The following is a 25,204-nucleotide window of genomic DNA, read 5'->3' as shown; positions in this document are numbered from 1 at the left end:
CCACCTCCTCTGTTTGAATGGCTCGGATGGGCTGTGGAGGAAGCTTGTCCTGCACCACATGCATCATTCGTTCAGTCACTGGGTCAACAAAAAGATGTACAGCTTGGCCATTCTTTCTGCAGCGCGCATTGTGCCATTTAAACCCTTTGCTCTGCCTTCAATCATGCAGAATTGCTCTGAGAGCACTCTTTTCTGCTGCATTTCTACCGCAAGCATAGCAAGGGGACAGGGCTGACCTGCACAAACCACTTGGAAGGCTGCTGGCCCGGGCTGTAGCCATGCGCGCGCCGCGAAGTGGGTGACGTGCCGGCCGGGAAGGACGCCCCTGGAGACGTGCCAGTCGCTGCAGTGACTGCTGACGACTGCATGGCCCTGCACAATCCACACACTGACATCTTTAGCAGGCGCTCAACAGGTTCAGTCATGCGCACAAGCCCTGGCCTGCAGGCAAGGTATGATGAGCCTCCAAGCGTGTTGGAGGGAGTGCAGGAAGGAGACAAAGGTCAAATGTGCCCCCTGTGAATCAGAGCAAAAGAGCGAGAGGAAGAGCACCCATGGGAGGCAGAGGTGCGGACTCTTGTGATAGACCAGAAACTGCTCAAACATGCCGAGGAATGGCGAGAAAACGAGGAGGGCCAGCGCACCAGGAGGACATGGCGAGGGGGCCCCCTCGGGAGACTGGCGAGGCTCCAGCGGTGCCCCAGCTGCGGCTCATGCTCTCGCGCAGCTGCGCCTGCTCCTCCTGCAAAAACCCATGGCCCCACCACCTCAGCCCAAAGCCATGCAACGCCTTATCTCTTCTCTGAAACGTTCCGTTCACAAGCTGCATGCGTGTACCATGGCAAAATGCACATCCAGCTTACTTCTGCCACTGTTGCCTGAGATAAAAAAAACCTGTCGCCTGAGGGAGTGGGGATGGAGGGACAAGGGCCCTTGGACCAGTAAATCCGCTGCAGCAGGACACTTGCAGCAGGACAATTGAGCAGCTATTCAACTATCATGTTCATGAAGTGGCAGCAACAGGGCCGCACCTGGATGCTGCGCAGGCTGGGGTGCATGCCGCTGGGGGGCGGGCTGGCACCTCTGGCGCCCTCTGCGCCCCAGGCCGGCCCGGCCGGCTTCTTGGGGTCGGCCGGCGCGTGGACGCTGCCGGCCATGTCGATGGGCGCCGACTTCTTCAGCAAATGCGCCAGCGGAATGCGCAGGCCGCCCGCCGCCTCAGCTGCCGCCTCCGTCTGCGCCGCGTCCTCGGTAGCAGCTCCCGCATTGAGGGTGGACGCACGGCTGCGCGCATGCAGGCCCTGTATCCATGGGAGCAAGTTGTGTTCTGAGGACGAGCAGTCAGAACGGACATCCATGATGGCCTTGAATTTTATGAAATTGACAGCGCAAGGGACCACGATTGTCAGATTGCATGCCGGTATGAATGAGCATCCTTCATCTCCTTCAAGCGGTTGTACATTAGCGGTTCTACATGCGAAGTGGATGCAAACAAGACAACCAAGAGCAAGCCGCAGCAAGCAGGCAATTGGAAATTTGATGAGCGAGAAGCTTCAGAGGGCGACACCTGGCTACCGGCCGCTGCTTCCTGGCTCAAAATATCGCGCAGCGAGGTGGGAGCGGAAGGGGCTGCGGAGGCCAGGCGCCACCGTGCTTGCTCACCGCCAATCACTGTGCTCCTCGCGGCTGCCACATCTGGCTGCTCTAATGCACCTGTCAATTTACCAACACACTCAATCAGGGCCTGCCTTTCTTGTCAGCCGTCAGACACGATACAAAGACAGACAAAGCATGCAATGTGGTGACTTTGGCCAGCGTGCGCACCTGAGAGGAACATGGAGAGGCCGCCCCTGCGCTGCTTGCCGGGTTTCTTGCCGGCAGAGCCCTGCTTGGCAAGCGTGGCGCCCGCATCGCCGCCTGCCGCCGTATTTGCCCAAGAAGACCCCGCCATGGCTGACTGTGCATCGGCCCCCCAGCCCTGCACACCCAATGCCGCATGTCATTCCCCACTTTTCACGTCCATTGCCAGAGGACAGAATTACAATATGGTACGCAATCCAACAATCTCAGGCCTTTTGTGGCAACCGGTCAGATACGTTTCCACCCTTGCAGAAGTCCTGAATTCCCATACTCCTCATTAGGACACATTGGCTAAATACAAACGCTTCTCATAATGCTGAGATGACCCTGGCCTGCACCTGAGTGGCTGCTGGGGAGGCGAGGAAGCCGTGCTGCTGGCGACCTGGGGTGGCGGCCACTGGGCAATCGTTGGGCTGCCGGGGCGGGCTGAGCAGGGGAGACGGCTGCAGGGTGGCTCCGTCGAGCGCAGCCGCCATAGGAGATGCGCCGGATGGCGCGCTGCCGGCATCGGCCAGCCTGGTCTGGAAGCTGGACACCTGTCCTGACAGCGGCTCATCTGCCCGCATGCTCGCTGGTGCTGAAGTGTTGGAACTGGCCGTGGATGGCGTGGCAGACTCCCCCTGTACCAGCCAGAATGCAAAGTTCATTCACGACACCGGCTGTACCACGCCAACACCTGCATTGTGGTGTGCATGCTGCATTGTCAGGCCACGCTGCATGGTTCATCAAGGTGCGTAGGTTACAAGAGCCATGGTTGACAGTCTTGAAGAGTATGGGAATGATTGGCAGAGGGGTGAGTGGGATGGTACCCTGGGGCGCCGGCGCCGGTTGGCGGAAGCGTGGCGGCTGCCGGGCGCAGAAGAAGGCGTCTGCTCATCGTAGCCGCGGACGGTGCTGGGCTTGGGTGCCTTGGGCGTGCCCACACTGCTGTCCCAGCTGGTGCCCAACAGCTCCTCCTGAGAGTTGCCTGCACATGCAGGATCCCACCTCACCACCCCTTTGCCCCACCCTTCGCTTCATGACACCCTACTGCAGTCCCCAGGGCTCCTAAAAATCCCCTCAAGCTGAGTGCAGCGACAATGTTTTCCATTGGCAGCGAGGAGAAGCTTGCATCTAGCTGGCATTCCCAGGTCCTGTGGTGCACTTTTTATTGCTCCTCCAGCTCAGGTACCATATGCACCCTATCTTACACACATCTTGATGACAACAAATTCGTCAGGGTGTCGTGCGCACCATCCTTGGCGGCAGCCAGCAGGGCCTGCACTTCGCCGAGGGGGGCGCCGCCCTCCAGCAGGCCCAGCGCAGCCTCCAGCAGCGGCCTCGCCGCCACCTTGGAGCGCTGCTGGGGGTCCAGCGGGGTCGCCCGCGCCTCTAGCGCCTCTATCTGCTGCACCTTCTTCTTCAGGATGCGCACCTGCGCGCACAGCATATGCAGCACTTCAGTGCGCTGGCGCTGAATTTGAGAGCAGCAAACCCATCTAGTTGACAGGGAGGTGCAGAGCTGAGATACTAGAAAGTTGATTCAGCGCGTTTGCTCACCTGTCTTGACACCGCCGCTTCTTCTGACGACTCCATGTGGTTTCTGAAGCTCCTTTCCCCAGGTGGCTGCGGGATGATGCCCTGTGTTGCTGGCACCTGATTTGCTTGCCCTGCGAACAAGCCATGAGAGCCCCTCAAGATCTTTCAGACACATAAGCATGCAACAAGCAGCTCCCTATCACCACCAGGTGTGCAAGGACGAGAAATTCAGGTATTTGTACTGACCTTGCAGGGGCGGCGCAGCAGTGGCTCGTAAAGTCCGCGAGCGTTGAACGTCCTCCAGCTGTGCCAGCAAGTGCTGCGGCAGAGACTCAAATGCGCCCTGTGCCTCCAGCAGCACCGCATCCAGGTTGGCCAGCGCCACCTTTGACCACCAATTTCCTCACATCAGCACGCTGTAGCCATTCTTGATGACTATTGACCTGCAGCATTTGTATATGAGATGGAGTAAACCAAAAGATGTTCAAGGGGATTGGGGCTGACCGCCAGGCAGTGCTGTCTGAGCAGCTCGGCGCCCGCCGCGTCCGCAAACTGCAGCAGGGCGAGGGCTGAGCGCGGCTCTACCATGTGGCGTGCCACCGTGCGCTCGCACAGCCGCTGCAGGCTTGCCGGCCCGCCCGCCTGCCTCACCGCACTGCCCGGCCTGCATCCCCGACAACATTCATCATCATCCACACCTTTGTCATCATAAAAGCCCAACACAATATTGCAGAAGATAACATGCGCGCTGCTAATTATAACAATCAACACACCCTCCAGCTAGAGGAGGTTGGAAGGCTGTCCAAGATACGCTGCTGCAACGCACCTCATCCTCATGCATTGGGAAGGCAAGGAATACTCAGTATAACACTTACACATCACCCCAGGCTTGGGCAGTCCACATACATTGATGCCCACCTGCTGGAGGGGCTCTGCAGGACTTCCAGGGAGCGCCAGTAGGCGGCAGTCTCAGCATCCTCCGCAGCGTGCGCGATCTGCTCGCTGACCAGCTCCATTTCTTCCAGCGGCCCGGGCAGGCCCTCCGAGTCCACGGCGCTGGCCGCGCGGTCCAGGAGGCCACTAAGCGCGGAAGAAAGGGCTCCGCTGGGGGCCGAGCGCATGCGCAGGGCCAGCGGCGTCGCGCACCACGACTGCAGCGCCAGCGAGTGCTTCTCGCCGACCGCTGCGTGCGTCACCCTCTTCACGCCCTCCACCCTGGACAGCGCACACTCTAACCCGTCAACAATGTGCGACTCATGCTCCTTCCAAGTTTATGGACGGGAGAATGCAAATCAGGTCCAGCATAATCTAAAGAAGGCCATGAAAGGCAGGGAAGCTTTACCCAGGGAACGCTAAAGTGTTGGCACCTTGCAGGTAGGATGACTTGGTGGACAAGTGCGAGGGCACGCTCGCTCTTGCGGCCGCGGCGGGCGGCCGCAGCGTCCTGGCCGGCCTCGTCGGCGACGGTGGACGACGGCGCGCGCGGCGGCCGCTTCCCGGTAACGCCCCCAGAGACAGCGCTGCCCTGCTCGGGGCGGCCCATGGCCTGCGCCACGCGCTCGCCAGTGACGCCGCGGCCGGCGCTCAGCTCTGCGGGCTTGGACCAGCCCTCCCACATGTACACATCGCCCTCGTCCGTCACCGTCGCCGTGCGATACTTGCCTGCGATAGCATGTATCTTTTAACATGTTTTTGTCTCTCCTCCAATCGGTTCTGGTCCTCAACACAACTCATCCTCACATAATGCGCTGGGGGCAGCTGACTCTGCGACAGTGCCTGGACACAGACATGAGAAGCCAAAGGAAAAGCGGCTGGGATGCGGGGATGATACGCGGGATGACGCCGCACCTGCCGCGATGTGGACAACGCGCTTGCCGGCCAGGTCGCCCCCAACCTCCTGGACGTGCAGGCGCGGGTCGGCGCTCCGCCACGCCAGCACTGCACCAGACTGGTCCAAACAAGCAGAGTGTGCAGCGCCTGCAATTCACACCACAGGACCACTTGGGGATCTGTGGGTGCTTGAATGCTCCCCTGAGATGGCTGTTCTGGATCTAGACATATAAAGGAATCACACCCGCGGCAGGCCAGGGAGCTCACCGGCACACACAGCCACAGCATGAGGTCTGGCGACCTGGCTTTGGCCCCTGTGGAAGACTACCTCCCAGCCGCCTGCAGAAGCGCCACTCGCATTGGCTGCCCTAGCCACATCGCGTGCACCTGTGAGGGGCGCAAGCTTCAGATCGATGCTGCTGTAACCTTCAAAGGTGTACTGGATGATGGCGCATGGAATGTAACTAAAGGAATGGGCAGGGGTGCCCCACCTGCAAGCTGCACTCGCTTGGGAGTGACCACACGGTGGCCCCAAGTGTACACATCGCCCTCCACAGTCAGAACAACCGTGTGGCGCTTGGCCGCTGCCACCGCCGTGATGGTCTTCCCCTGCACGTAGCAGCAACAGTGTATGTGAGCGCATGAACCGTAATATTACTTAAAATATGCGTGCATCTCGCCAACTGTGGATGTGCAGAGAGACGTGGAGTGCAGGCATTTGTGGGCGGACCACCATGGCCTCCACGATGCGCGGCACCGCATTGGAGGCGGAATCGGAGGTGCCATAGCCCAACTGCCCCTGCAGGTTGCTGCCCCAGCTGTACACGGTGCCGCCCTCTGCCAGCACAACCGTGTGCCGGTTTGCCGCCGCCACCGCCATCACCCGCTGCCGCATGCTCGTCACACTGCGCACATTGACCAGTGCAGTATCAGAGACTTGAACATTGAATATAGTCTTGACAGTAGCATGGTATGAAGAGCAATTTGGAGCATCATCAACGGTTCTCATGCCCAGTGCGCAGCAGATGCTCACCGTCTGGGGGTGGGCTGCGAGTCGACAGCGGTGTAGCCGAGGCGGCCGTCGCGGTTGGAGCCCCAGGTGAAGAGCTCGCCCGCACGAGTCACCGCCACTGTGTGATGCTTGCCTGTCGCCACTGCCGCCACTGTGCGGCGCCCCGGCAATGCCACCAGACGCGGCAGAATCACCGCACTCTCCCCGCTGTGAATGTGAAACTCCGGATGGCCTGTAACGACACCACCCACAGAAATTTGAGACAAGTCCTGAAGTGACGTGCTTTGTCGGCTGAGCACAACAAGCAGGCTTGGGACATTCGCAACAAGACGAATGTCTGCAAGAAAGGAAGAATGCCCTCTGAAATACACACGTAATTGGCGAATGTAAGAGGGAGCGCACCCAGGCGGCCACCTCGGCCAAAGCCCCAGGTGTACAGAGAGCCGTCCTTGGCGACTGCTGCGCTGTGGAACTTGGCTGCTGCCAGGGCAACGATGGGTGTCCCATGCAGGCTGTCCAGTCGGTTGGGAGTGAGCTGCAACCCCTCCGCCTCTGTGCCCAGCTGATAGTTCGCCCCATTGCCCCAGCTGTACACCTCGCTCGCCGTCCCACTCAGGAGGTACGCCTTCAGCGAAGCTGACAGCAAGTCCAACGGTATGCGCCCCTGCCAGACAGAGTTTCACAGCCTCAGCACTTATGCGCATTGCATCACCTGCATCACCTGACATGACATACCCACAGTCCCGAGCAAGGCTGCCAAGGGCGAGCGGAACAACACCTTGAAGTCCTGGATAGACAGCTGCGCTCCAGCGTCCAGTAGGAGAGCAGCTGCAGACAGATGGCCAAGGTAGAGAGCGCGGTGCAGGCTGGTCCTACGCAAGGGAACCAACACCAAGGTCATGTCAGGATATGCATTGCAAAAATGCAGTCATGAAAAGATTCTGTGCTACGAGGTGCCCCTCCTGCACTGTGCAATATGCTCCACATCATTGGAATGTGCTGCTGGGAGACGCTGATGGCCCCTCTTAGGGAATATTCAGAGGAGGGATTAGGATGTTGACAACAGCATCAGATGAAACGAGGTCCGCACCAGCCAGATTCCGTATCTTGAATGTCCGGACAAGCATTTGCCGCTAGCAGCCTCTCAATAATCCTCAGGTCGTTTCTCCAGATCTGCGTAGGGCAAAAAAGATGTCAAGAACCGGACTGGTAGTACCTGGTTTGGCATGACTAAAGATACACCAGTAAACTACAACAAATTACGTCCCATAACATAAAATGTACTGTCGTCGCGAATTGGGCACGGTTGCGCGAAGGGCAAAGTTCCCTGAAGTCAAACGAAGGTATCGGAACCTGAGGTCAATATGACTTTCCACTTGATTTAGAGGGAGTAGCACGCACCGCAATGTGCAGGCCAATGCTCTCCCCTTTGACGCACCTGATAAAGTGTACCATACAGGGCCTGAGTGCTCGAGTGAATTCAAGGAGCAAATGCCGCGTGAATTGAGAAGATAACAGGTGCTGAATATGAAATTATGCACGAACATAATGCAGTACGCTTGTCAAATTCCAATGGAGGCTGTTTGCTTCTACAGTGTCACTAGCAAGGCTGGTAGGAACTGCAGGTAAGGAGCAAACGCACCCGTTCACGTCGTTCCCAGACTGCAGAGCTGCTTCCACTGCAGCTAGGGAACCACACCTCGCCGCAACTGCAACTGACATTTTGGCTCAGCCTTTCCTGTTCTTTTCAGCCTCTCAAGCTGGGTGGGAGCATACGCTCCGCTGTGTAATCACACATTCTTGGAAGGGAACTGGCTCCAGCGCAGGGTATCAAGCCCTTACGCTGGAAGTACGCAGCTCCTAGATAACGGAAACGTTTTTGGCAAAATTCTGCTTGGAAATGCCGTTGATTTCCAGCATGGATTCCTGTGCCAACAATACATTGTGTGGTGACGCAGATCTGACATGGCAAGATACGCTCTAACCACCTTCACCTCCCTCCAGTCTTTCGCTTTTCTCATCGTCGAGAAGTAATTTGTTGTCACGAGTTGAAGCGTTTTGAAGATCTAGTTTACACATTGTCTTTCATAAGTTGTCAGGTCGGCTGGCGTGACGAGAGTAATTCATCCTAACACATCCCTAGGCAGAGAGATTTTGCTCGAGCTGGAATCTTCGGACAACAGATCACGTCTGCTTACATACCCAAAGACTATATTCCGGTTCTCTTTACTCGTACGTAGGGGATCGCCCATTCGGCGTCAGAACCTATGAGTTTCCAGGTGTGATTTGTTTCTCGCTGGAAAATCGATCTTGCTCATGCTCATCTGCAAGACCTGCACCTGTTTGTATCAATATTCTCTGAGGCGAGATCTTTGCAGGACATTGCACAAAGTGGCAGCACAAGGGAGCTCCGTCAATATGGGGGTGCACCAGAATCCCAGGCTGACAAGGTAAGGCATTATGAGGCATACGCATTCGTGCATGACTTAAATTTGCTCCTTTTTGCAGTGCAGTGTGCCAGTACTTTGGATTGCGGTGGCAAGCCAAGGTCAGATTGTCCATCGTGTAGGAGCTGTCAAGGTGTCTGAAACTGTGGATTTGTGCTGCTCTCAGGCCAATAAGGACCTGATAGCCAGGGTGTTCAGGCTCCAGACAGAAGTGTCACGGCTGCGCTCTGATGTCAACAAGCTGGGAGGCCCTCGGGATACAGTAGATCTCCGTCACAAGGTGGGTATACCTAAAAGCCCTCTGCAAATTATCCAGCATGCTGGAACCTGGAGACGTACTATTTTTGGCGCAGCCAATCCTGTGTTGCACTGACTGCCTCTGCATGCCAGCAGGTGGGCTCTACAACAGTGAGGCTGCAGGAAGATGCCAAGTCAATTAAGGAGGCGCTCACCGTTGCGCACTCTGAACACAAGAGCAGGCAGACTACGAAGATCCTCAGCGATTTCGAGGTGAGGCAGGGGTAGATTTATGGGACGGACACATTCCTCTATAAATTGAAATGCAAGCTTGTATGATTGCGATCCTGCATCGTCCTGATTTGTCTTATATGTAGTAATGTATGTTGGTGCAGGCGACGCTGAAAGACTTCCAAGCGACCATGAAGGCTGCCAAAGCCAAGGAAGCAGCCAGCCTCCCAAGACGGCCGGAGCCTGCCCGAAGTGCTCTCCCACAGGATTTGGAGCAGGGTGGGGCGCCGCAGGAAGCAGAGCGCACCGCCCTCTTACAGGCAAGCTGGCACCTCAGGCATAAACAACACTCCAACTGCCAAAGATTGGCTGCTTGGTGCTGGTTTTGCAGAAAAATTGCACTGCACCACAGACAGGGAATGTCTTGTTGCTTGCGCAGGAGCAGAAGCGGCTTGAACTTGGGGAGATGGACACTCAAATCCAGTACAACGAAGCCCTCATAGACGAGAGGGACCAGGGCATCGCAGAGATCTCGCAGCAGATTGGGGAGGTCAATGAGATTTTCCAAGTGAGAAGCTCGTTTCTGTCTCTGAACCGCTTCCCTAATTCTAATGGACGCTGTTACTCGTTCTCTCTGCTTTATCACAGTGGCTCGGGGATAGAGAGAAGACTGAAAGTGCGTGCCTGCTGTGCGCAGGATCTGGCTGTGCTTGTGAATGACCAGGGTCTCATGCTGGATGACATCGAGTCCAACATCGAGCGCACTGCAGACCGCACGCGCGCAGCTGGCTCGGAGCTTGTTCGCGCAGAACGCTATCAGCGTTCCTCCCGCAACAAGATGTGTTTGATTCTGCTCATCGTCGCCTTTGTCCTTGCAGTTATCGTCTTGGTCACAACCCTGTAGAGCCTCTCTCAAAACATGTTCATGATCCCGGATCAGGGCGTCCTGTGCATCGGCCTGTCACAGTGAATGGAGTCAGTCCATGTCTGCCAGTGGTGGTATCTGTATTGTGGATTTGTCTTGGTGACAGTCGTGGGTGATATTTAGTTTGTCTTTCTGCCTGCTGTTCTTTGACTGAGGCCTGGAGTCCTGCAACTTACCTGTCATGATGCGAACCAGTGGGCGGATGCAGCTACTGATGAGTATTCATGAATAGCAGTCAAAGTTTCTTTCCAGCACTGGATTCTGTGTTTTGCCATACTTTGCATGCCAGCTTGTACTACATTGTGAAGGAGCAAAAGAGGAGGCATTGCAAAGACTCACAATGCGATGCACTTTCTGCTAGTAGCTGGAGTCCATCGATCTTTACCACCTAGTGTTCATTGGCATGTTACAGCTTGCGGCTCATTGCATATCTTCATGCGGATAAATGCGCGCGTCCCTAATCAGGAGAACAACCTGTCCCCATCAAGGCAAGGCAGGCGCTATTACTGAGTACATCACTGCTGTGATCACAAGCGCAAGTTCCAACACCTCCCAACTGCTTTCTCAGCTCAACAAAGATTGCTGCTGGTTATGCTGCATCCTGACTCCGTCCCAAAATTACCGGTACTGCATTGGCCACAAACAATATCAGTATGATGCAAAGCTACAGTTTTGTGAAGGGCAAGCTGCATTGGAGTCAGTGCAAGAGCAAGTACTGTGTGCACCATACATACCTTGATGAAGCCGATGTCCTTGGCGTACTCGCGGAAGCACTGGCGGCAGACATTCAAGCCGTACTTGCGGATCAGGCCCCACTGGTTGGAGCATACACGGCTGCAAAAAGAGCACAATCACAGTCAGGTTCCATCCTTCACAGCAGACATGTACGTTTCGATCATTGCCAACCTCAGATTTGTAGCTGCCTTTCAGTGCAAAACGGCAAGACTAGACTAATTCTATCATGCTAGCAGAACTGCAAACTGGAGCAGAAACATTATGAGAACAGTCCTTACCACTTACGGCCGCCCTTGCTGTGAGTCTTGTTGTGGGAGTCCCACACGTCCTGATGGCCCATCGCGATCGATTTGTTGCACTTTTACCACAGGGCAGAGGTACCCTGCGAGGACAATTGTGAAAATGTGAGTCACAAATTTTTATACTTTGGCTCTTAATTGTACTGGCACAGGTCGAGGTGCAGATACAACAACACTGATCGTAGACATATGCTGCTGCATACCTTCAAGTGCGAAGGATTGAGAGCAGAGAGCTTCTTTAAAACAGAAATGGGAATGTGCTGCAGGACGCCGCCGCTTGCACTCGCCAGCGGGGTGGATTCCTGGGTTCGCCTACCCAAGAGGTTTGACAGATCGAAGCGCCGTCGAACGGATCGATGATGAATACATCGGAATCGCCTTCCAGCAACAGCACGAGATTCCTGTTCGGCCAGATACAGCTGTTCCTGGGTTGATCTGCAGATCTCAATTGGTGACCTTCAGCAGCTTTCTTACGACAGCTAGTGTCTCATCCTGTGCCAGGGCAGCCTTGGAGTGGGAGAGCGACCCTGTGGAGTGCTGAGGGGTTTCATTTCATCTGTAGAGGATGCCTGCGACCAACGAAGCTGAGATGATCCTCCCCAAGGAGCCTGTCTCTGGGAAAGATGCTCCTGTTGTGCTGAGTCACACGGCAGGGCCCAAGCTCGCAGACATAAAGAAGGTAGACCTGGAAGACAGCCCAAGCCTGAAGAGGAAGGATGGGGGCACGTCTAGCAGCCACAGGTTCAAGGTGGTGTCGCAGCTCGTGATTGCAATGAGGAGATTCCAAGGTGCGCGTGCTGTCACTCCGTGGGGGATCAGTGACTAAAGAACAAAAACGTGACACCCTCTTCATGCATTCACGTCTGACCCTACTGTTTGTGTACATGGACCTTCTATTAAGATTCGGATTGACATGCATAGCCTGAGAACCTGCATCTGGATCTCAAATTGGGAAGAACTTGTGCCAGGGTCTAGCCTGCAGGACATCCCTTTGTGCAGTGTTCCCATAATTCAAGCTGATTGACAAATTGATGCCCATACCTGTGCTGTGCAGCCTCCCTGAACCCCACGTACACATATGGAAAGCGGCCTGCATCCAGCAACAGCTCTGGTGGCGCTGTGGCTGCCAGCTTCAAGAAGTCTCCTGAACACACGCAGGTGCGCATGCGGCTGGCTATTTGTTGTTTGCCCTTCCTCCATTGTAATTTGTGAAGTTCTCTGTTGGATCTTGTGTGTATGAAGTACCTTGGCTGCTGGTGCTCCTGCCTGTCACTGACCGTGTTTGCACGTGCAGGAGGTGACTTCGGGATCCTTCGCGCGGCAATTCTCGCGGCCGGGCGAGCCGGGGGCGCCAAAGGTGGCTCGCAACCACAACTTCCACGGCAACAAGACAAGCTTTGTCTTCCGGGCGCTGCCGCCACACCCGGACGAGGACCCAGAGCATGCCTCGCTGCAGCACCTGCCCAGCGGCAAGAGTGTCGCCAATGGCACCTCCTGAACCTCGTGACTCTGTTTAGACACCCAATGGCCAAGGCAGCAGTGGCTCTCCAGGGCTGCGAGAGTATGCATGTGTGCTTCCATGTGATTTTGAGTGGGTCAGTGGAATGATCCCAGATGGCTTGTGAAAGGTGTACTCTTGGGAAGCCTGGTAGCAATTCTTGGAAGGTAATGGGTGATTCGCACAGCCAAGACACCTGCTCAAGAGGAGCACAGCAGTTGTTGACATCAGCATCCCACTTGACTAAAAGCCCTGTACGTCAGAATGCAGTATCAGTATAAGGAATTGTCATCTGATGAAGTACGATGAAAATGTCTGTTATCTAAAATATAACACTGTCTTGCAATGAATGTTGTGTTTTGTAGTTGCAGCAAAGCTATTTTTTGTACTCCTTGCTTGCTGGAAGTAATGTCTTGAAGTGTGTTTTTCATATAGTCTCATTTGGTACCATGTATTTTACAATAATGTTTGTTCGGCTTTTGAAGCCTGGCTGTGTCTGGAACACATTTATCAGTATCGTGACCATTTAATCTTGTCTACAAGAATGTTCTCTTGTCTCTGATGAATCCTAGCACGTGCACGCTTGCACGTCATGTTTATATGAGTTATCAACTTTGGTCGACCTTCATTGAGGCTGATACACACCCCGACTGCAGTTGTCTTCCAACTGCAAGCATGCAAGCCACATAGTCAAGGCGCAGCCTCTAGCGGGTGAAACAAAGAAAGGGCCCACAGTGGTGACCTGCATACATGTACATGGCAGCCCATCTGCCACTTATGACGCCGGCCTGCTGCAAGGGCAGCATGCAGAGGTAAAATTTTACATCCATCCCTAACTTGAAGTCAGCACAGCGGAGGTCGAGGCGGCGCGCTACTCTTCCGAATGAGTCATAGATGGCAGCGCTAGCGGTGTGCACGGCCAAGCCCAGCCGCCGCCGCCGGTCGGCCGTTGTCCACGGATGTTGAAATGTAACAGTTGGACTGGGAACCCCACCCACCAGTGAAAGCAAGGGGAGGTCAAGGAGGAGGAACCTCCTTCCCTCAGTACCCTGGGTGAAAGCAGGGATCAAGGAGGCCCTATTTTATTTCTGACCCCATCTGGGCAGGCAGAGGCATCACGTTCGTTCGTCCTTCTCCGGTCGTTTCCTGATTAACAAATCCTGACTGACGAGCTCGTGATCGTCATCAGGGAATACTTGCTACTTTGAAAAGCAGCCATGAGATTATTGTATGAGAATGATTATCAAAGATTTGGCGAGCTGTTGCAGGCTGCGGCCAAAGTAGTAACCACAAGCACTGACAACTTGTTGCTTGAAGCACAATCATTCTCTGGACAAGGTGCAGTGTTGCTCCTGTGCCGGTCATTGTTGCGTCATCACCTTTACATGTGTGATCCTCATGCTAGCTACGCAGCTATGTTATCTTGCAGAACTTGAAGGTGATAGAGCGAAATTCAAGGTCCAGCTACATAAACGGTGATTTTTCTCTCGAGTCTCGTATGTAAAATGCTCTGCAAATGTTGCTGTGTTGCTGAGAAAACACTAATACTGGATGTTCTGTATCTTTGCACAACAGCTCACATGGGGATATACACGTTAAAGTGGGTGCCATAGCTTGCTATGGGGTTGACATCGCCCTAGGATCGGCAGCTTGGTCTAATTCCCTTGGAGAAATGTACCCCAGCAAGCGCATGAGGAGTGTCATGTCCGGCTTTGCCGGTGTGGGGGCTGGATTTGCGGTGCATCAGACGGCATGAGGCATTTGCAGCCTCGCTTGCAAGGTATGCATTATGCAAAATGGCTGTGAGTCAGGCACGGTGCCACTATTGGCATTCCTGTCATTGACACCTTCACACTGGAGCCCAGCACTCTACATAACTGCAGGGTACATGAGATGGTGCCTACTTGGCATCCACGTCACTTACATTCAATCTGCCATGATGTCTGCATTCCTCTTTCTTTAATTTGTCACTCTGCCTGCATGCAGGCAACAGCTGCCAGAAAGGTCCACCGCTGCTGTTGCTCCTGCAGGTGCAGCCGCAATGCAAACAGGAGGGGCTGAGCCTCAGACATGCATAAGTCTTCTAAGCGACCAGATTTGAAGACTCTCTTGAACAGATGCGCGGGACCTGATGTCAGGTGTCACCCTTTTCAGTGTAGGATCTAAAAGAATGCCACCTTGACGCCTTCCTTAGCAGTGCATGGATTGAGGACTTGCTGTATTTTGAACAGTACATGGCTGATCATGGGAGAATAAGAGCGAGGTTGTACAGGGATAGTAGCATCTTGTGTAAAGGCAGTGATTTCAACAACACTTAATTACAGATTTTCCCAGCTTCATCTCAATGTATGCAATTATTTTGGTCAATCTGAATTATCAACTCCATGCCATTCAACACTTTTGACAGGTGCCTTATAATGCACCTGCCCTTCAGCCCAATGCTGCATATCATGTACGTCTCTCCATCAACGAGTGCTTCTGTTGGCTTAGTACTTGAAAGCATTATTTCCTTCTACAACAAAGCAGAAAGGCTCACAGGTGCCAAATATAGCAACTCAGTGGCATCAGCAAAGTCTCAGCGGATACATAGGCAAATTGCGGACAAGTCAGGCAGTGCGTGCCACGGCACCGACATAGACAGTGATGGCCTTGAGGAAGCCATTGAGAACGACGCGCTCCACCTCGCAGCAGGCGTTCCCCGGAAGCGCCGCCGACAGCTGCACCAGATCCGTGTTGCGCGGCAGAAACACCATCAGCCCCACCGCCCCATCTGCACACATGCACATGCTCCAATCTCCCACAGCTCAGCAGTCCATTTCTTTGTTTTCAAGCAGCAGACGCCGTCATGTCAACATGCCAAATGAAGGCCGCACACATGTGCTTCAATCTCTAGCAGCCCAGTCAGGAGTCCTATTATGCCTCACAGTCACCACTTTTACAGAGTTCACAAGCACCTTCGTTGCATGATCTTGATCTCTTTGCTTTGTGAAAAGAAGCTAATGCCGAGATCCCAACCTGTGCCCCTAAAATTGCCCAACTCGGCCTCGGCGACGGCCGGCTTTAGAGCATGATGGACTGCATCTGCTTTTAGCTTTTATGAGGGTCAGTGCCAGGGTGGTTCACAGGAGCTGACCTGGTCTGAGCAGCGATGACGCAATGGCCAGCAGCTGCGCAAGGCTCACTCCGAGTCCGCCGATATCGTGAGACACGTCAAAGGTCTTTGCAGAGTACGCGGGGCCACCCCATGGTGGCGACATGAATACTGCATCCGCCTGTGCCACCAAACCCACCAATCACCCCTCTGCGCATTTACCCTCACTTGCCCTAGTTGACTGGATTAATTTTTGCCACCATGGTCTCCTTGAAGCTGGCTATCCAACTGGTCTGATTGACACGTGATGCCATGCCTTTCCATCGTAGGAACGAGATCCGAAATATTCAGAGCATGTCTTATACCTGCAGCGGCGTAAATTTCTGTGAAGGAAAGGAGTTGGGGACAAGGCAGCCCACCTGCAGGGTGGCAGGCAGGCGCAGGAAGTCGGCGCAGAGCAGCTCGAGGCGGTCGGCCACTCCGTAGACGGCGGCGTTGTGCGCGGCCAGGTCCAGGCGCGGCCGGCAGCTGTCCACGGCGACCACATGGCTGCACCGCCGCGCCAAGTGCACAGCGCTGCCGCCGACGCCGCAGAAGCCGTCCACCACCACCCGGCCCGCCACCCTCTCTGCACCGATCCATTCCCTGTTTCTGTGACTAGTGACTAACCCTCGCGCGATCCCGGCAAAATATCATGTCTCCATGCAGAGGACATGAGACCCCGCGATCATGGGAGTTCAGACCTATGCGTTTACCTCTTCACCATCTGCCTCGTGACCAGCCCTCGCGCAATCTCAGCAAGCAGGTCATGCTTCCATGCACAGCCTGAGGACTACACCTCTCAACAAGACTTGGCTGTGAATTGGGCGCAGGATGCGATATGCATATTTTTGTAATCCTCTGGTCATCAGTGACCAGATGACAGAATTTATGGAAGCTCACCGGCATGGTGCATGGCCACCACTTCAGGTGTGGCTGAGAACCAGCCCTCTTCGTCCATGAGCACGCCTTCGTCATACCTGGACCACAGGCTGTAGCGCTGCATCCAGTACTTCGCCACCCGCTGCGACAGCTTCAGCTGCCGCAGCTGCTGCCGGTTGGGAGGCACAGCCTTCCTGCACACAGTACTCTCAACCTCTGCCAATGCCCTGGTCAACGAGAAGCAAATTGGAGCAGAAGGCGCTGACTTTCTGCTTTGACAGCAAGCATGTGCAAGGAGAAAGCAGGGGGATTGCACCATTTCTTCTGCAGGCGGGGCTGCTCCTCTCGCCTGGCAGCACCAGCATTGCCGCGATGCTCCCTTCTGGAGTCTGCTTCATTGTATCCGTTGTGTGTCTGATTGGACACGATGATGAATGGCCTGCCAGCTGCGTCCTGCTCAAACTGCAGCTGCGCTATGACCTCGCTGTCCTCCAGCGGGCAGTCTGCCATGTCTTCCTCACCGCTGCTATCAAAGCGCAGGTGGCTGCCTGAAGGGTGGGGTATGCTCGCCATCAACCCTGTGCTCTCAGGCCGCTGGGTGCCATTTGCCGTTGCACCCCGTCCTGAGTGGCCGCTCTCCTCACCGAGCCTGCTGCCTGTAGCGGACTTTGGCGCCTGCTGGGGCAGTGCAGCTGAACCTTGAATGGCAGCCTGGCCAGGACTTTCTGATTCAGTGCCCGCTGCTCCACTGGGCCTCCTGCTCCTCCCACCTGCCTACAACAGGGGGAAAGCAGCCTGAGGTTGTGAGGTATGAATGGGCTTGGATTAGATGGTGTGGAGATTCTTAGGATACGACCCGGGAGTGATCATATGAAGGGTGCTTACTTTCTTCGTTTTGGGTCCACCAAACTGCGTCGGCAGCCCATACTGCCTCAGTGCATCCGCATCAGCATTGTCTGGGCCTTCATCTGGGTCTTGCTGGATGTCCTCAGACTGCATCAACATTGGACATTAACAATCTCAGCAAGGTCAATTAAGGCAATTGGCAGGCAACTGAAGGGGCGATACAAGTCCGAATAAGTACCTGTCCTGCAGCCTTGGCAAGGGCCACAGAATCAACCCTGCAAGGACATCTGTTGGTTCAGCAATGCCTACAGATATTTCCTTTCAGATCTCGAAGTGACAGTGAGTGACCAAGAATGCAACTGACCCGACGAGGCCGATGTCTTCTAGGTACACCGTTGTAAGCAGACACCTCCCCACTCGATATTTTTTTCTGTCATTTATATCAAGCTCAGCGGGTGATTTAATATGATTGCCATCAAAAATTGTATCCTCACTTGACTGGACCATCGGTTGGTGAATTGGAAAATTTATCGAGAATTCCTCAATCAAGGTCGAGAGAGAAAATGCATCCTTAGATTGAGCTCAATCTTTGTATGGACGTAATCTAATGCACAGCTGCAGCTGATTTTTAAGGGACAGATCAAGTGGTCGTTCCCACGATCTGGTTCTCAAAGATGGGACTGAGCCAGAAGGCGCTGCGTCTGTATTGCTAGATCGAGCTCAGACCTCTCCTGATATTAATAGCCGCCAAATGAAAAGGAAAGCCCCACATTTGGAGAGCCAATTTCCTGATTCCTGAGTTCCGGAGGGGTCGTCATATATCTACAGGACGAAACAACTCCAAGGTCCTTCGACAGGAGAAGAAATAATATGGAGGGATTGATCTGAGGGAAATATCTTGGAGTTTTACCATTGAGAATCAAATTTTATCGCAGCATGGATATCTTGCAACAAATGCTGACCATGTTCACGAGCTCCACCATGGTACTTTAATTTGCAGGCCTCATTCGCTGAATCCGACGTCAGTCTTCATTTTAAAGGAAGAGTTATTTGTTGTCAATGTAAGTGTTGGATTGAGCTGGTCAGAAGTCAGTTGACTCAGTGTCGCACCACAATCCTACGGCCCAGATGACGGGATCGGAAGGCAGGGAAGCTGCAGAGACACTCAAAGCTGAAGGCAATGCAGCATACCAAAAGCAGAAGTATGGGGCTGCTGTAGATGTAAGTGCAGGACGACCCTTTGGGTTCTACCCGGCCCCTTAGGGCCTTGGTATCACGCTGGTGCCCTTGTAGGGATGGTAGCCCATACTGGTAGGAATGCGGGAATGTCATCAGGTGCTATCTGCTCTCGTGCAGATGCAGATTGATTGCTGCTGTGTGATTGCAGCGATACACTGAGGCCATCTTGCTGTGCCCGGACTGGCCAGTATTGTTCATCAACAGGGCGCTGTGCCAGAAGCAGAGGGGAGATTGGAAAGCGGTGGAGATAGACAGCAGGAAGGCTCTAGAATTGCAGCCCAGGGTCATGAAGGTGCTCCTTGATAATCATGTTTGTATGGCGAACTTCATTTATCTGAGCTCGATGTCCCAGTGACATTCTTGACCAACTTGTGTTGCACCAGGGGCATTATTTCCTCGGCCAAGCATTGCATGAGCGGAAAGATCTAGGTGGCAGCATCAAGCACCTTTCAAAGGTACCCATTATAATCTTTTCCTCCTATCAGTTATGATGTTTGCAACGAGAGGCGTGCCCATCCTCCCATCGATTACATTCACACTCTTATGGCTCTTTCAGGCGCTGGAACTCGCCAGGGAGCAGGGAGATTTAATACGTGACCAGATATGGAGAGAGCTGGCGAAAGTCAAGTGAGAGTGTTTACCATCGCTGCCGTCCAGCTCTGCTTGCATGGTGGAGAGTTGATTTACTTGTCCCTGGGACCATCTGCTTTGCGGCAGTGAAATTGAGTCTCTGTGGTGCACACAGGTATGCAAATTGGGAGATTGAGTCAGCCACCAGGAGAGCAGAGCAGAAAATGCTGCAGGAGCGCCTGAGTGCTCTGTTGGAACAGGATCACCGCTCGGCACTTTCTCAGGCGGTGTGTGAAACAGTAGATAATGTACCAGTGCACAATACCACTTTGCTATGCATGTGACTTCCAGCGTGGTACAGACGTGAACTCCTTAAGAAGGCTTTCTTTCACGTGTACAAAATAGAAAATCTAGAAGATTGAAGCGAAAAGGCATTGCAGAAATGGAATGAGTGTTGTCATGGCAGGGAGACCAGAGGGTGGAGGTGCAACAGCGGCATGACCATGAACTTGCTGCACTGAAGCGCCTCTTTGAGCTGGGGGCAAAGAGCTACAAGGAGTACGAGCCAGACAACGCGTACACCTGCCGATTGACAATGGAGGTGGGCCTTCAGCCATTACTCCTGTCACGGTGTTCAGCTATGCATGCACCACAAATGGTATCTGTGGCAGCCACTGACTGTAATGGCTTCCCCTTGCAGGTGTTCAGAGAGCCCGTCATCACCCCTTCAGGCCTCAGTTACGAAGGCAGCGCACTGCAAGAACACCTCAACAAGGCAAGTAGAATATAAGGGTCTCTTCTGCTGGCTGGAGCATCTCTTTTATGACCGCTGGAAGATTTTCCCTCTTGTTGTTACTGAGATCAAATTTTTGCACTCGAATGCACAGGTCGGGAAATTTGATCCTGTCACAAGGAAGGCCATGAATAACGCGGATGCCATTCCCAATCTGGCGTTGCGAGCAGCGACGGAGCACTACCTTGATGACAACCCATGGGCCTGGAAAGATGTGTGCTGACGCGGAGAGCGCGGTCTTCCTTCCATTTCATGGCCTCCATTCTGTCAACCACAGTGTTCTGTGCTGTATATGTATCTCTCTTTTAAAGTTCACATACATCATGAGCGCTCATCACGAACAGTTCATGAAGTTTAAATTGGCGTAATTTTGTACATATAAGCTTGTACCAGTTGGACATTTCCGGTATTTATGGAAGTGACCATGCTAGAAGCTGATTTGCAAGGAATTGCTGTGAACATCTAGGAAGCACTGCGGGGGCGATGGCGTTGGCATTCTTCCCTTCGTGCTTTGCTGAAATGTCAAGACAGCTTAGCTGTCACAGGCTGCAGGGCATATGCAAACTATTGCTCTCCACACAACATCTCCAATATTAATTACATGGCGTCATTAGACTTCCTGTAAACTCATTCGTTCAGCTTTACTCGGAGGCAATATAGGTACAGAACAATTTTCTTTTATTAATAAAATTTGAGCAGTCAAAGAGCAAATCTGCTAGTAGTATGAAGTCTCATGCACTATAAAATGCTACCCTGTTCCTCTGCCTCAGCTGTGTTTCAAGCGGCATGAGACTTTCATTGCCTGTAGATGGGCATGCTTTTGACAAATGCCTTCTTGTCAACGTCTGCAACCTGCGGTCCCTCTGGGTTGCTCGGACTGGACTCCCTGAATCTCCTCCTCGATCCACAACCTGCAGGAAATCAGCTTTGAGGTTTGAAGACATCAATGCCCCCAAAGTGCTTTTCAGATTTTGAGCAGGGGCGCAATGTCCAATCTGCATCTTACTGCAAGCTCACCCAGGCTCTTCCTGGTCTCCACGCCAGTCTCTGTGTTCGTGCCATCTGCATAGCGGCAAAGTGCCTGCACGCATGAGAAGAACGGTCAATCTCCTTCTGTGCCCTGCAAGTTTGAGATGGGGATGTCTTTTGAGAGGGGGATGTCCACATGCAAGCTGCTCATGCCATGGTGAAGTGTTTAAAGATCTGGCCAAACATGGTGAGCAACTCACTATCTGCTGAGTCTTGTCGAGCAGAGCGTTTGTGAAATCGGTGCCATTGATGTCCGCGCCGCCCAAGTCACTCCTGCAAACACATTCAATAGTAGACTTTAAACTGAGACTTGTTGTGAATATTGAAGAGCATGCCTGCCTTGTCAGCTTGGTTACAAGCTTGCAAGAAGCGCATCCATTATCTTGCAATGAGAGCAGCCAACCTTGTCAAGACTGCGCGCTGGAAGTTCGCGTTCCTGAGGTTCGCTTCGTTCAGTACCGCCCGATCCATGAGCACATCACTCAGATTCGCATTCTGCAGAGCAGGACACGTGAGGCAATGTACCTCACACAGGAGCATCACTAAAATAGTTGTGACAACCTGTCAACAGAATCATACCTCAAAGTTGGCTTTGGGTACCACGCTCTTAATGAAGTATGCACCCTGAAGATTTGAGTCCTTGAAGTTGCAGTTTCTGCAATCAGCTGCTGTGAAGTTGCTGCGCCTCAAGTCCTGCAGCATCAGGACACTGCAGATCAGCATCAATGACTTTTCTGAGGATGTGTTTCTTGCAAAGAAGGCCTTCCAACAGATTCTGCATGCACACCTCGCCATGGAAATCGCGACCTTTCAAATCTGCTTCTCCATACTGCTGGGCTGTTCCATTCCCGAATTCACCACCCGCTGCAGCTTCATACTTGTTCAGATCTGCGATGGCAGGGGGACTGAAACACAACGCTGCACTCAAGACTGCTGCTGTTCCGACGTTCTTCCAATTTAAAACCCCTCCATCCGCTTGAGAAGGGTTCGAAGATGCCAGAACCACGCCTGGAAGTGCACAGCGCCTTCCAGGCCTACATCCATTGAACTTCCATGAGCCGGATCTGAAAGTCAAATTCGAGGAGGACAAGGTTGAAGTAATGCATGGAGCAGCCATACTGACAATACGTGCGCTTCTTTGTGCGTAATTTGCCCTGTTCGTTGCAACTGGGAGCCAACAGACAAGAAGATATGTTCATCTTCACTTTGACGTCATCATGGCGCCACGATAGGCAGCTTCTTGGCCAGTGCCTTGACAGATGCATGCAATCAAGACACAATTTTCCATTGGAGTCCACATTTGTGCTGCCGCTGCACTTACCCAACTGGGACAGCTTTAAGATTGCTCTCAGAGTATGCCAAGCCGCCCGTGCGGGTGCTAGCGGCGTGCCAGGCAGGCCTGCCTAGGCGTGCCAGCTCTCACCGAGAGACTTGGAGTCATGACGGTGAACACCGTGACATGCTCAACGTGCATGTGATCTATTCAAATTAGACTGCGAGCTCTGTATGCAATCTGACCTAGTGTCCATGGCGGCCGTGGCACCATGCATATGAGACAGCATCAGCTGAGCTGATTCAGCGCATGCGCGTCCGATGGAGTCCTAGTTCCACTTCAAAGCACTGCCGCAGTCACGGTATGCGCAATGTAATGTTGATCAAGACTTCTTGGTCCGGGCTGGAGGTGTCACTGCGACGCTGGCTACCTGGCATGACCTGCAGCCATAGTACATGATGGCCGATACCAATATACTTACAATCTATAGAGATCACTCGGAGTGTACAACTTGCTTACCATATTCATACAATCGCAATTCCGAATTGGGAGTTTTGAGAGAATTGGGAGTCCCACTAGCTGTGAGAAAAACAACTCTGCATTTTAAAAGCGTCCCAGATCACGTGAGCCTCTCTAGACTATTGTCTTCTCAGTACGTGCGCCTGCTTCAAGTGCCCTTGCCATCTGCTCCATGAGCGATGGTCTTTCAGACTTGATAGGCTCGCTGTGTGAGAACCGCGCTGGACAGAAACAGCGCGGTGCACACGTGCACAATTGTGACTGCACATGCGCGCAGTGCGCTGCACGCTGCACTATGCAAAGACTGGATTGCCAGCATTACTTTCTGGGGGAAATGAACACATCCCCCTTGTGGACAATCACATTCCCTGGCAAAGCTCTCCTGAGGTCCTGTTTTTGCACCTGCAGATAAGTCTGTATCCGTCAGACTGAATGTCACCAAGACCCATGCTGTCACCTTAATATTGCAGTTTTTGACACACTGTAGATACCTGCAATGGGGTTGGCGATGATCCACTTATTGTGGTTTGCTGATCATTGTTGGCAGCAATTATTGACTGCTCCTCTAGGAACTCATCAGCAACGTCACCATCACTGTCTTGCTTCAATCGGGACGTGTACCAATTTAAGCCCTGCAGCCATATCAGAGATTGGTCAGGGACCCAACCGTAGCCTCACGCCTGTCTCGCACTAGGCAAAATGGTCCAGAGCTGAAGAATTTGCCCCTTGAGTGATGACGAGTCTATTATCAGCATCTTTAATTCAATGCATCGCTTTTTTTGCAACGCTGGGGCTGCATGCAAACCTGAACTCCACCCTGTGAGCCTAGGCCAGCGTTCTGCAAGACTGGCTGCTGCCTGGCTGTCTGCCTTGTTGCTGCTGAATCCTGTGCAGATGCCCCAGGAGAATATGTAGCCTCAGGGAACCCTGATGTGCTAGTCCGCGCAGTCGACAGGTCCTGTGGGCATGGAATACAAAAAGTTTATTCTTGTTCGACAATTACTCCTTGCTCCAAACTTTCGTGACCATTGACTAGGACTGTCCAAGGTGACCGTGCACTTACCTCCCCAAGGACGTAGCTTTTGAATTTACGAAAATATTCCATCAATTTCTATAAGCTTAGCTATATTTAGGTGCTCGATTTTCATGCTACAAGCATCTAAAAGTCTTTCACAACTACAAGCAGGTTTGGAATGGACTTGCTGTAGGCTGTTGGGTACATCCTAAGCCACTATAAGCAACAGTGAGGGTCTCGACTTATTCGATAGTAGGAAAATTGGAGTATGGCTGACCAGAGAAGGAGTGATTCTCCACCAAGATGCAATTATGTCGGAGGAAACCACACGGCAGGGTATGTCCTCATACGTCTTTCGATGCCTTTCTCGGCCAAATTGCCCTTCTTCTTTCAGATCCCATTGTAGAACCAAATGCCATTGTCAATGACGATCTGAAGGGCATCACGCTATGCCAAGATTCTTGTGGTTGCCAAGCAGGCCTTACAATGCCCATGACATCCCTCCAAACCCTGCTCTCGAGTGACGTTTCGGAACTGATCTTTAGAAACCTCACTCGACGCGAGGCATTACAGGTCTGGCAACATCTGTAGGAGCATTAGTAGCATTTCAAGCTTTGCCTATAAACTGCTTGAGACTTCATGGGATCATCTCAAAGACTAGATTAGCAAAAATATAATATGTATGATTTGCGCCTGCTTTAAGAAATACAATAGTATGTCAGGATATTTCCTGGCCTATTAGGCTAATTACCACTGTTTTCATTCGCAGCTGTCGGCAGTCTGCCGCGACTTCAAAAGCATTTTGTCTGCTGAAACTCTGAGGTTCAAGGCGAGGTTGATAGTCGTTGCATCCGATACTAATGCTATCCTGGACATTTGTCCCAAGTCCGGGCATGTCCTGCATTCAGCCAGGGTGCAAAACAGGCCCCTGCGAAGGAATGAGAAATTAAACAGGTTCTGGCCGACTGGTGTTGCTCTGTCACCTGATGATGGTGATTACTATGTCTGCCAATACAAGGTGAGTCTGGATGCCAAGCCAGCTACCGGCTGACCACCCCTGGGGTGCACCATCACTGACCAGACGGCAGTGCGTGGCACGTGCAGGGAAAGTATGTTTTACAATTTAGGGGCGCAGGCCTTGTCTTCCGACGCGTCGCTGTGAAACTACCTGACTTCTGCGCAACTCCAGAAGGCATCTGCTTCACAAAAGACTGCATGCATGTGGCATGGTGCGTCTTTACCAAAACTTTACTTGTCGGGTGTTCAGAATAGCCCGATGCTCAGGAATGGTGGTAAAAGGCGTGATCTTTAGAGGC

General features: G+C 53.1%; 7 protein-coding genes across 7 annotated transcripts; 3 read left to right on the top strand and 4 right to left on the bottom strand.

Annotated features, from left to right (window-relative positions):
- Nucleotides 1–3,813: 3,813 nt before the first annotated feature.
- COCSUDRAFT_30108 (RCC1/BLIP-II) lies at nucleotides 3,814–8,120 on the bottom strand (the record flags this gene model as incomplete). Its single annotated transcript, XM_005646097.1, has 13 exons — nucleotides 7,863–8,120; nucleotides 7,622–7,658; nucleotides 7,311–7,393; nucleotides 6,999–7,092; nucleotides 6,623–6,884; nucleotides 6,242–6,452; nucleotides 5,939–6,113; nucleotides 5,700–5,817; nucleotides 5,476–5,595; nucleotides 5,227–5,355; nucleotides 4,949–5,040; nucleotides 4,386–4,607; nucleotides 3,814–4,020 (listed from the first exon to the last, which is right to left on the bottom strand). Exons 1-13 carry the CDS (start codon nucleotides 7,940–7,942, stop codon nucleotides 3,814–3,816), a joined length of 1,830 nt encoding a protein of 609 aa, XP_005646154.1. The 5' UTR covers nucleotides 7,943–8,120.
- Nucleotides 8,121–8,273: 153 nt separating this feature from the next.
- Nucleotides 8,274–10,039, top strand: COCSUDRAFT_66971 (snare-domain-containing protein; the record flags this gene model as incomplete). The annotated part of the gene is made up of 6 exons (XM_005646096.1): nucleotides 8,274–8,499; nucleotides 8,599–8,670; nucleotides 8,834–8,947; nucleotides 9,061–9,177; nucleotides 9,575–9,703; nucleotides 9,833–10,039. The coding sequence occupies exons 1-6, from the start codon at nucleotides 8,488–8,490 to the stop codon at nucleotides 10,037–10,039; spliced, it is 651 nt and encodes a 216-aa protein (XP_005646153.1). The 5' UTR covers nucleotides 8,274–8,487.
- Nucleotides 10,040–10,453: 414 nt separating this feature from the next.
- On the bottom strand, nucleotides 10,454–11,177 carry COCSUDRAFT_24741 (40S ribosomal protein S29). The gene is made up of 3 exons (XM_005646095.1): nucleotides 11,074–11,177; nucleotides 10,795–10,894; nucleotides 10,454–10,687 (listed from the first exon to the last, which is right to left on the bottom strand). Exons 1-3 carry the CDS (start codon nucleotides 11,133–11,135, stop codon nucleotides 10,679–10,681), a joined length of 171 nt encoding a protein of 56 aa, XP_005646152.1. The 5' UTR covers nucleotides 11,136–11,177; the 3' UTR covers nucleotides 10,454–10,678.
- A 325-nt stretch (nucleotides 11,178–11,502) lies between these two features.
- Nucleotides 11,503–13,135, top strand: COCSUDRAFT_66969 (hypothetical protein). The gene is made up of 3 exons (XM_005646094.1): nucleotides 11,503–11,882; nucleotides 12,149–12,252; nucleotides 12,389–13,135. Exons 1-3 carry the CDS (start codon nucleotides 11,660–11,662, stop codon nucleotides 12,590–12,592), a joined length of 531 nt encoding a protein of 176 aa, XP_005646151.1. The 5' UTR covers nucleotides 11,503–11,659; the 3' UTR covers nucleotides 12,593–13,135.
- A 2,069-nt stretch (nucleotides 13,136–15,204) lies between these two features.
- On the bottom strand, nucleotides 15,205–16,755 carry COCSUDRAFT_7678 (S-adenosyl-L-methionine-dependent methyltransferase; the record flags this gene model as incomplete). The annotated part of the gene is made up of 4 exons (XM_005646093.1): nucleotides 15,205–15,379; nucleotides 15,746–15,864; nucleotides 16,103–16,311; nucleotides 16,626–16,755. Coding segments are annotated over 4 exons (633 nt in total), but the record flags the coding sequence as incomplete, so codon positions are not given.
- A 1,658-nt stretch (nucleotides 16,756–18,413) lies between these two features.
- On the top strand, nucleotides 18,414–20,275 carry COCSUDRAFT_56812 (hypothetical protein; the record flags this gene model as incomplete). Its single annotated transcript, XM_005646092.1, has 6 exons — nucleotides 18,414–18,434; nucleotides 18,838–18,981; nucleotides 19,246–19,316; nucleotides 19,435–19,546; nucleotides 19,726–19,860; nucleotides 20,147–20,275. The coding sequence occupies 6 exons, from the start codon at nucleotides 18,414–18,416 to the stop codon at nucleotides 20,273–20,275; spliced, it is 612 nt and encodes a 203-aa protein (XP_005646149.1).
- A 572-nt stretch (nucleotides 20,276–20,847) lies between these two features.
- Nucleotides 20,848–25,105, bottom strand: COCSUDRAFT_37371 (thylakoid lumenal protein; the record flags this gene model as incomplete). Its single annotated transcript, XM_005646091.1, has 7 exons — nucleotides 20,848–20,963; nucleotides 21,070–21,133; nucleotides 21,282–21,354; nucleotides 21,485–21,576; nucleotides 21,661–21,774; nucleotides 21,869–22,014; nucleotides 25,057–25,105. 7 exons carry the CDS (start codon nucleotides 25,103–25,105, stop codon nucleotides 20,848–20,850), a joined length of 654 nt encoding a protein of 217 aa, XP_005646148.1.
- Nucleotides 25,106–25,204: the final 99 nt, after the last annotated feature.

This window comes from Coccomyxa subellipsoidea (assembly GCF_000258705.1).
Source record: "Coccomyxa subellipsoidea C-169, whole genome shotgun sequence".
Lineage (NCBI taxonomy): Eukaryota > Viridiplantae > Chlorophyta > Trebouxiophyceae > Coccomyxaceae > Coccomyxa > Coccomyxa subellipsoidea.
Note: the sequence above shows the minus strand (reverse complement) of the source record. Positions and strands in the feature narration are given on the sequence as shown.

Coding starts and splice junctions, on each gene's coding strand:
- COCSUDRAFT_24741 (XM_005646095.1), bottom strand. CDS start 11,135: ATGGGCCATCAGGACGTGTGGGACTCCCACAACAAGACTCACAGCAAG. Junction 10,895..11,073: donor AGCAAGGGCGGCCGTAAGTG/GTAAGGACTGTT, acceptor CTCTTTTTGCAG/CCGTGTATGCTCCAACCAGT.
- COCSUDRAFT_66969 (XM_005646094.1), top strand. CDS start 11,660: ATGCCTGCGACCAACGAAGCTGAGATGATCCTCCCCAAGGAGCCTGTC. Junction 11,883..12,148: donor TGCAATGAGGAGATTCCAAG/GTGCGCGTGCTG, acceptor TGTGCTGTGCAG/CCTCCCTGAACCCCACGTAC. Junction 12,253..12,388: donor AGTCTCCTGAACACACGCAG/GTGCGCATGCGG, acceptor TTGCACGTGCAG/GAGGTGACTTCGGGATCCTT.